At 34.3% G+C, this 10,000-nt stretch overlaps 1 protein-coding gene across 2 annotated transcripts in view; it reads left to right on the top strand.

Annotated features, from left to right (window-relative positions):
• Window positions 1-2,664, top strand: part of LOC122259856 (cytosolic endo-beta-N-acetylglucosaminidase-like) — a 6,895-nt gene extending 4,231 nt beyond the window's left edge. Inside the window, exons 8-11 of one of the 2 annotated variants that reach the window (XR_015190435.1) lie at window positions 46-140; window positions 1,151-1,289; window positions 1,726-1,968; window positions 2,341-2,664. Coding sequence is in view for 1 of the 2 variants with exons in the window: in XM_043026793.2 (XP_042882727.2) it covers window positions 46-140; window positions 1,726-1,968; window positions 2,341-2,470 (468 nt within the window). In the remaining variant the exon portion in view is untranslated. The remainder of the gene's footprint in view (window positions 1-45; window positions 141-1,150; window positions 1,290-1,725; window positions 1,969-2,340) is intronic. The other variant, XM_043026793.2, reaches the window with a different exon arrangement.
• The last annotated feature ends 7,336 nt before the right edge of the window (window positions 2,665-10,000 follow it).

Below are 10,000 nucleotides of genomic sequence, written 5' to 3' on the forward strand. Positions count from 1 at the left end.
TTTAGTCTTGTTTATGGTTACAAAATTGCATGAATTTTTCTCTAGGAAAATGCTGATGGGAACTTGTCTTTGGCTACGAGTCAAGCCTTTTCTGGTGGAGCCTGTTTAAGGTTAACGACTTCTAAATCAACCAAGATCAGGTTTGTTAAGCTATTGTGACTTTAAGTAATAGTAATAAGGATGATGATAAAGGTAGTGGTGAAGGTGATGATGGTGATGGTAATGGTAAAGGGGATATTAAGCAATTTGTAAGACCTATCCCTTGTGATAATCAGGATGATAGTAATAAAATTGATAATAATGATAATGATAATAATAATGATGATGATAATGATAATAATAATGATGATGACAATGATAATAATAATGATGATGATAATGATAAAGATAATAGTATAATAATAATAATAATAATAATAATTATTATTATTATTATGATATGGATGATTATAATAATAATGCTGATGATAATAATAAGATAACAATACCAGTAACAACAGCAAGAGCAATAATAATAATTATAATGATATTGAGAATAACAATAACCATAATAATAATAATTATTATTATAATTATAATGAGAATGATAATAATGATCATGATAATAATAATGATAATGATTATGATAATAATGATAGTGATTATGAGAATAATAGTTATAATAGTATTAATGATAATGATGATAATAATAATAAGGATGATGATGATAATGGTAATGATAGCAAGAATGATAAAAATAATAACAGTTATAATGAAAATGATTATAAAATGTATGTAATGATGTTAATGATAATATAATAACTTTGAGAATAATAGGAATGATTGTAATGATAATAATAATAATAATGGTAATGATATTAATGATGATAATAAAGTAATGATAAAAAATGAAATTGTTAATAATAGTGATAATAATAGTAATGATGGTGATAATAATAATAATGATAACAATAGTAATAGCAATAATAATGATAACTATAACAAAAATGAATGGTATAATAATATTAATGGGAATGATAATTATAATAACAATAATGATTACAATAATAACAAACGATCAAAATTTAATAATGATAATAATAGAAATAAAAAACATTTTCTTGAAAATTCAAGACAAGTTCAAGTATGCCTACCAATAGATGCCTTACAGACAGACTAAGCAGACCTATATGTTAAAAATAGAAAGAAAAAAGGAAGAAATGGAGATAAAGGAATGAACAGAGCAAAATCATAGTGGACACTGCCTGGTCCTGCTGTCAGTGGGAGTGGCAGGAAAGATAGTGATAACAGTGAGAATATTAATTATGTTATGTTGATTATTATGATAATGATAATGAGGGATATTGATTGTAATAACAGTAATGATCATGTTTAACAAATGTAATTATAATAATGGTAATAGTAGGTATACAGTAGCAATATTTCTTATATTAATGATAATAATGGTAGTGATGATAATATTGCTTATAATCATAATAATAATAATGACAATGATGATATTTATAGTAATGATAATAATGATAATGCTTTTGAAGGTGATAATAATAATGATTATAATAGCAATGATGATGATAATGATAGTAGTGATCACATCAGTTACAGTAATTGCAAGGATAAGGATAACAGAGATAATAGATTTCCTTCATAAAGCTAATACTGACAGATAGCAAATGAAATTATTGACATAATGAGGAAAATAAAAAATGATTGATCCTTCTCTCTAAGGCTGTTGACGTGCAAGATCAGCTGGAGGGTTGCATTGGTGGTATCCATAACCTACAAATGGCAGAGCACGTCCCCAGTTCCCTTCAGTGTGATTCTTCGTCAAAAACCGACAGTAGGAGACTCCGTTGGGCCCCCATCGGATGGAGACGTTATTCTGCACTGCGAGGATGATGCGGGGATGACGGCAAGTGAAAACTGTCCAAGTCTTGTGGTGGACACTGCTGTTAACGGCTGGAAGCAGAAGTGAGTGCATTCCGAGTATTTTTATTACCAGGGTGTAGGTGATGTATTAGTGTCATTGTTATGTTGTTATTTTTATTTTTTTATTTTTTTCAAATTATATACAGAAAATTGTCTATAATACATTTTGCCATATACCTTGTCTAGGGTCACTATGCATCCTCCTAACTTTGGAGCTTGATACCTTCTTAATACCCAGTCTCCCCCTCCCTTTTTCACCATGAATTAGGAAATTATTCATCATAAATTGTTTATAAGGAATTATGAAGTTTTTGTCTGTAGCAGCATTCTGGTTAGTTTACTTATGAAATCAACACAGCAGGAAATAACGAACCATGTCATATACTCCCTTCTACCTCCTTTTGCCAATTTCAGGACATTTTCAGTTCCGGAGGATGAAGGAAAGGAAGTGCGTGAGGTGGATCTTTGGGTAGGTGGAGAGGCATCAGTGCTCGTAGGAGAGTTGCACATCTACAATCGTTGCATTAAAGGTTTACAGCAATAGCTGTGAAGACAGTCAAGATGAAAGAAAATAATAACTTTAAGACTTTTTTTTTTTTAATGTTGATTCCCACTATATATTTTACAATGATTATTCATTATTTATTAATTTGTTGCATTCCACATGTGATGTATAGAACTACTTTCAGTACACTGTATCAATGAAATTGAAACCTAAACAAAATAGGAATATTGTTATATTTGAGGTTTTATTTTCCTTATTTGTAATGCCATATTTGTACTGCACAGATAAGAGGATAAGAGCAAACCTCCAGTATCTCATGATGATGAGGATGTAGAAACATCAGTTTAACAATACTATTAAACCATTAATATTTTTTTTATGAAGCTATATTTCAGAGATATTTTACCTTATGAAAAACAGTCAGTATTGAGACCAAAAGTGTATGTATATGTTATTTACTGACATTTCTGTGAGCTGTGTGTGGACATAATTGATACTGGGAGCCTCCCCTTATTCCTCCCACCCAATAACCACCAGTCCAAGGAGGTGAAGTAAATGGGGTAATTGGAAACTCTTAGCGGTGTGCAGCTGCGCCACATTCTCTCAGCTGAGGTCAGGTAGTAAATTGACCACATGCTCACTATACTGGTTAGGTATGGAATAATGACTTCTTATATCCCACCTAGGTTTAAATATACCACAAAAACCCAAACTATGATATTACTGGAACCATCCACTTGGGGTTAAGAGAGTAAGTATTGTTGTGTAAACCCCATTTCTTTTTTCATTCTTCAAATCTATTAGAAAAACAAGAGCAGAATTACAATAATAAATTTTATCAAAATATTTTCAATCTTTACAAATATATCAAATCAGTACCCATCTCCTGTAAATGTAAATCTTCCCATGGCCTTGATGGTCATATCTTACGAGTTACTGATCTCTATGTGGGATTTCACAAAGTTAACTTTCTTGCAACCTTTGTGATCTGGCTTACTGTAGCATTAAGCCATGGTGAAGCTTAAGGTTCACTAGAATTGTTTTCTAATTTTCCATATTGCTAATGTTTGAGAGAATAACTGGTCAACTTGCACCCTGGTAAGGATAACAGCTTCCTGCTCAGAGTTGGCATAAGCATCTACTTAATTTTAGAAGGCACTCCAGGCAGGGCAGAATCGAGCGTTCCGGGGACATTATTTTTTCCTCGTCAGCAACTCATCATTTGTACTTGTCCATGCATATTGTAAATGGCAGAATTCCAGCAATATTTTGCTTAGGTGCACCAAGAAGTATGCAAGCATCAGATAATTCCATGTGTTTTTTAAGTTTCTAAGTCTTGCATGTCTGTAAGTATCTGGTGATTCACTCGAGGGTCACCCCCCCCTCCTGCATCTTCCAGTATTTTGACAACCAGTACCTGTAGAATTGGTTATTTCACATATTACATGGAATTCCTTCATCACAGATGTGTAACTGTATCTTGAAGCTATTTCCAGGCATTTGTTATATTGGTTAATAGCGCCTTCAGGAAAGAGGGCAGGTAGTAGTCACTTGAAAGTCTGAAGGTAGCTAGAATATGAATCAGTAAATTTATAATCATAATAATAGGTGATATCAGTGATATAAGTCACTCACTGATACAGAATATGATCTTAAATCCGTGCAGCTGTTTCTTGTGTATGTTAATTTTGTTAATTTGCCAAATATCCTGGACTACACACATTTACACCATTCTGGGATAATTATGTCTCCAGATTGTGAAAGTAGACTGTATCAGCATGGAAAAGCAATTTTCTTAGTTATGTTATTATTCCTTTGATGAATTGTTTCTGATTATACTATAACACCGTTTTACTGTCTTTCTGGTGGATCATATTCTACTAATAACATGGTTATCAGTGGACCCATAAATAGATGTTATTTGCAAAGTATGTGCACCAGTAGAATACAAAAGGTTCTAGTAAATGCAAAAGCCACCAAGTCTGCAGTCCCCTAAGTTTACAATCGGTTAGCCAATCCCTTTCCCACTGAAACTTGTTGATCTAAACAAATAGTATCTTAACCAGGTAATTCCACTTTCACATTGGTATAGGGTTCTTAGGAGGATGGAGATTGCATCCCACAGTAAAGGGCCTGTGCTGAAGAGACAAACCAAATAGACCTAGAGGTTTACAATACAAGAAAGCTACAATGCTATACATATTGTTACAACTTAAGCAAGCAGTGTCAGTACTAGATCCAGGAGGTGTACCCCCCCCCTCCCCTCCCATGCTTAGTGCAATAAAGTGCGCATCCACAACAGTAATACACGATATACAGTAATAGGTGAAAAATCTTTTCAACAGTGTAAATCCGTAAAAGGTAAAAGGTACTGCTATCCCTAGATCCACTTGCATATATGGCCTTGCGCTTTTAGTGTTTAGTTCTTTCTTACACAGTCAACTCCTTATCCATTTGAAATATGAATTGCTTCTTATTACCCATCCAACTCCCACTCCCCTTGAAACACCACAGATCCGACGCTATTCTACTATATTCGTTTTTTTGAGACGTAAGTTTTAATTAAGATCAGAACTTTATACTGCACGACACTACGTAGCTGTTGAACTACTCCATCTTACTACTGAACCCTGGGCATTGTTTGATCTCAGGCATATCGTCATAAAGTCTATTGACACATCGTTAACGGCGAGGCTTTCCACGGAAATTAATCAAGGAAATCTGTCTAGCTCAGAAGTTAATATCTAATCCATTACTGAACCACCACTGGCCAGCATGTAGACACCATCGGCAGTTATCCTTCGCCCCCTCATGGATGTCATATCTCTACTTGCAAAGTGTGTAATATTTGGACTGAAGACACGAAAAAGAAGGGAAGGAGGAAGAAGGAATACCACGTGGTAAAGATGGGAAGCAGGAAGATGTACACTGTACATTGTACAGAGAACCGAAAATAAAAAATGAATAGAGGCTCAAATGAAAGGAAGAGAAGTTAGGAAAATGGAAAAGGTGGACGAGGTGCGAAGTGAGAAAGAGAAGAAAATCTTTGATAATAAACTGTGTAAGATGAAAATGAAAAAAAGGGAATGGAAGAAGCGGAAATATGTACCAAAATGGAAGAGGAGGATGGCAGAGCGGAAGTAAAGAGACCGGGGATAAATAATTCTTCTGAACCAGAAGAGGAGAAATCATAATTAGAAGAGTACGAGCAAAAAAAAAAAAAAAAAAAAAAAAAAAAAAATATATATATATATATATATATATATATATATATATATAATTATCATCAACATTATCACTATTATTATTTTTGTTATCATTATCAACATTGTTATTAATATTATTACTGCTACTACTATTACCATTATTTTATATTGATTACTATTATCATCTTTATCATTATTATTATCATTGCTGATATCATTAACACTATATAGACGTTATCTGCAGCGTCCTTAATTCATCTCATTCGGCGGTTTACAACAAAATTCATGCAAAAAAAGATTATCATAATTAGTATATACATTTCAAGACTCCAACGAAAATGTAAAACAAGTACAGTTCTAAATTCCTTTATCCGAAATTCAGAAAACCGAAAAGTTATGAAATCCGATTTTTTCATGGAATGTGGATAATAATAGGCTTGTTTGGTACACGAGCAGCTAGTTGTTCAGTTGTGTCTCAGCGTTTATAGTGTTCTTTCTTACATATATAGTGGGGATGGCTGTGAAACTGCTGTTCATACCGGTACTAATGAAATGGTTACTCTCCTTGGTTTGTTCAGAGCGCCTTACAAATGACTGAAAGGAATCCTAAGACTTCCTTTAGAGGAGGACGAGGATAACCTGGCATCCCTATCCAAAATGATTAATAAATGGGCTTGGTTAGGAACCTGGGTAAAGAGCTAGCTTTAACCAAAACTCGATTAAATAGATTTAAGAGCATCGTTGGCGGTTTCCTAGAGTCACGCAGTGTTGGTGGAGTCATTTTCCATACTTGACGCCATATGGGTCCATTGTCTGCATAGCCTGTTCTTCCAAAATAGACGAAGACTTTGAGAAACAATTAGAGAGCAGTGACGAAGCCTACATCAGGTGGAAAGAACAGCAGACCAATAGTCGGAACCCTACTGAACAACCGTCCTTACACACACACATACACACACACAAAAAAAAAAATAAATAATAATAATAATAATATTAAAATAAAATAAAACAAATAAATAAAATAAATAAATAAATAAAAATAATAATTAAAAACAAAATAATAATAAATAAATAATGCTGCTGCTGCTGAGAACGACTGGTTGATCAGAGAGAACCGATTGAGGCTGTCAGACAAAACAGTCAGAGAAGCCTTTCAGCATTACCAGTGCTCAGAGGCATAACCCAAGCTTCACTCAGCAATACTTCACAGTGCCACAACATGCTGCGCTTTATCCGTTGTCTTACCAATACTACCAAAATCCATACAGCCACTATGGTAACCAAAATCCGCTTCATCAACGAACAGTTATCCAGTGAAATGATAATAGTATTTGACACATCAGAGGTATTGAAACAAAAATGGGAGAACTGACCCACCAAATTTGAGACTTCATTAGATTATAGAGTGCCAAATAACTATGCCAGGATTCTGTACTTTCGGAGACGGCGTGGTGGCACCCTGTTGCAGAACAACCCTACAAGTACGAATTATTGATATTACTGTTCCAGAAGAAATAGAAAAGATCTTATGGAAATTAATAGATTGGTAGGGAAAATATATACTCTTGTGGCTGTTACCGCCTGCCCACAACACACAATAAAGCTCTGTATAAACAAGGTTCTGCCCACTTGGTACCCACACAGAAATGGGGTAAAAAAAAAGTGGGAAGAAAACATTAGAGAAATTCAAATCTGCAAATACTGACAGCAAACAATAATGGGATATGATAAAAGAAAAACAAGAGGAAACTAGGGATGAATCATATGGAGATCGGTTCCACAGCACTCAGCATAGACAAAGAAAAAAAAAAAAAGTGCTAGCAAAACAAAAACATGTATCTGACCGTCAGTGTTTACCGGCACTTCCTACTCTAACAAAGGATAAATTAGCTTCCTACTCTAAAAGAAGGAGAAATTATACAAAGGATACCAAGGGCAGAGACGTTAAGGGATCTCAAGCTCCAGACAACACAAGTCCACGTTTGTTACATAGTTAACAACTGTTGTTAATAACAAACGTGGTTACTAAAATGGAAGACAAGTAATGTTGTAGCTATACAGCAGAAGGAGGGAAGCAAAGCAGAAGTCAAGAACGATCGACCACAGCGTCACAGCAAAGTACTGAAGAAAATCGCCAACGTGCAGCTCACACTATCCGTGGAGTAATGCCACTCATCAGCTGATCTCCACTTACTCATGGCATTTGTCTGGAATACAGCTCTAAACCGAGGCCATGGTACCAGCGTGAAGGTATTAGGCATAATGGGGGCCTTTGACCATGTTTGGAACAGCAGTAATGGACAAACTACAAGAAGCTGGTATTGGCGGTGTACCAAAAGCTATCTTAGCTACCAGTACATAACATACGGATCACTATACCTGTGGAAAGTGCGCCTCAGGTACTGGTTTAAGGCTTATTTAAACAAATTCTTTCACTTTCCTATTAAGGTATTTTATGTCTTAATGTCTACTATGAGATAAGAACGATTTGGCTTGAAGATAATTTACCTGAACTATGTAGACTTTAGCCATAAAAATGTAGGGATAAGACATTCAAAATTATATCATTACACCTGATTGTTATATTAGGAATAAAAAATTAAAGAGAGAGAATGAAAGAGAGAATCAGGGAAAGAAAGAAAGAAAGAGAGAGAGAGAGAGAGAGAGAGAGAGGGAGGGAGGGAGGAGAGAGAGAGAGAGAGAGAGAGAGAGAGAGAGAGAGAGAGAGAGAGAGAGAGAGAGAGAGAGAGAGAGAGAGAGAGAGAGAGAGAGAGAGAGAGAGAGAGAGAGAGAGAGAGAGAGAGAGAGAGAGAGAGAGTCCATCGCAAAGTTTTGTTTGAATCCCAAAAGTAGTTACTAATTATCTCAAACAGCTGTTCCGTAAAATGTTCGTATGACATGCTATCATAATTACTATAATTGGTATTGTTATCGTTATTATTATCATTTTCATTATGATTGTTATAATTGATATTATCATCCCTATTATTTTGATATTATCATTATTATTACTACAATTATCGTTATTACTTTTAATATTATCATCGTTATTACAATCATCATCGGTATCATTATTATTATCATTATAATTATTACTATTATCATTATCGTTATTATTAATATCGTTGTTACATTACTATTATTATTGCCCTTGTCATTATTTTTGTTGTTATTATTACCATTATTAATCTTATCATCATTATTGTTATCATTATGATCATTATTATTATTATTATATTAATATTACCATCGTAACTCTCAGTGTTATCAACATTATCATCATCGTAATTACTATGATTATCCTTGCTATTATTATTATCATTATTAGTTATCATAATTATCACATTACTATTTTTCTAATCTTTATCAATATCATCCTCCTCACCATCACCATCCTTATCATCTTCACTGTCATCATTATCATTACTACTCTTATTATTATGCACTCCGCCTATCCCGCTTTGCCTGTGCCACCACACACGCCGAGTGGGTGTGGCAATTTATCCGTTGCCACGCCCGCGAAGTCTACGGTGCAATCGCATTTGCGTGAAGTCACTCGTTGTGCTTAGTTCACATCGGACTTCTGGGAAGGTAAGATTCTGTCTAGAGGCGCTTGATGATTTTTATTAGATTTATCTGTCGATCTACACACACACACACACACACACACACACACACACACACACATATATTATATATATGTACACACACATATACATATATATATATATCATATATATATATATATATATATATATATATATATATACCATCTATATAACATATATATGTATATGTATATATATACATATTTATGTATATGAATATATGTATATATATATTTATTTATTTATATCATTGACACAGCTAAAACTGCTAAAGAAATTTTCTCTATTTTTTTTTATTAAGTATATGTTGTGTGTATGAGGGGGGGAGGGGGCGCTAGGAATCCACTTGGAAGCCTGGGGCCAGCCTGGGCAGATAAGACAGGCCGCGTATCTCGTAACCCGAACTACGAGGGCCATCGTAGTTTACGAGATCGTAACCCGCTGCGAGATCTTAAACTGCGAGAGTTTTGAGCACCCGGTCCCTGTTCCTAGAATTTCATTAATCCTGAGAACCGGTCGTTCGTTTCAATCAGGGGATCTCAGTGTTTTTACTCCATGGACACCTTTTACTTATAAGTTATTTTGGTAGAACCCTCGTTGATATATTACTGGCTTTTGATTGTCAAAAACACGACTAAAACCATGGGTGAAGACGAACATTAGCTTTATAAAGTCTGCTCAGTATTGATTATGCTTTAATCATTATTTAGACTTTTTTGAAAGTTGGGAAAGTAACTAAAATTAATTATTTCACT

The sequence above is a fragment of the Penaeus japonicus genome, unplaced genomic scaffold, assembly GCF_977035675.1.
Source record: "Penaeus japonicus unplaced genomic scaffold, GWHDUDI00000001_assembly GWHDUDI00000033, whole genome shotgun sequence".
In the NCBI taxonomy this organism is placed as follows: Eukaryota; Metazoa; Arthropoda; class Malacostraca; order Decapoda; family Penaeidae; genus Penaeus; species Penaeus japonicus.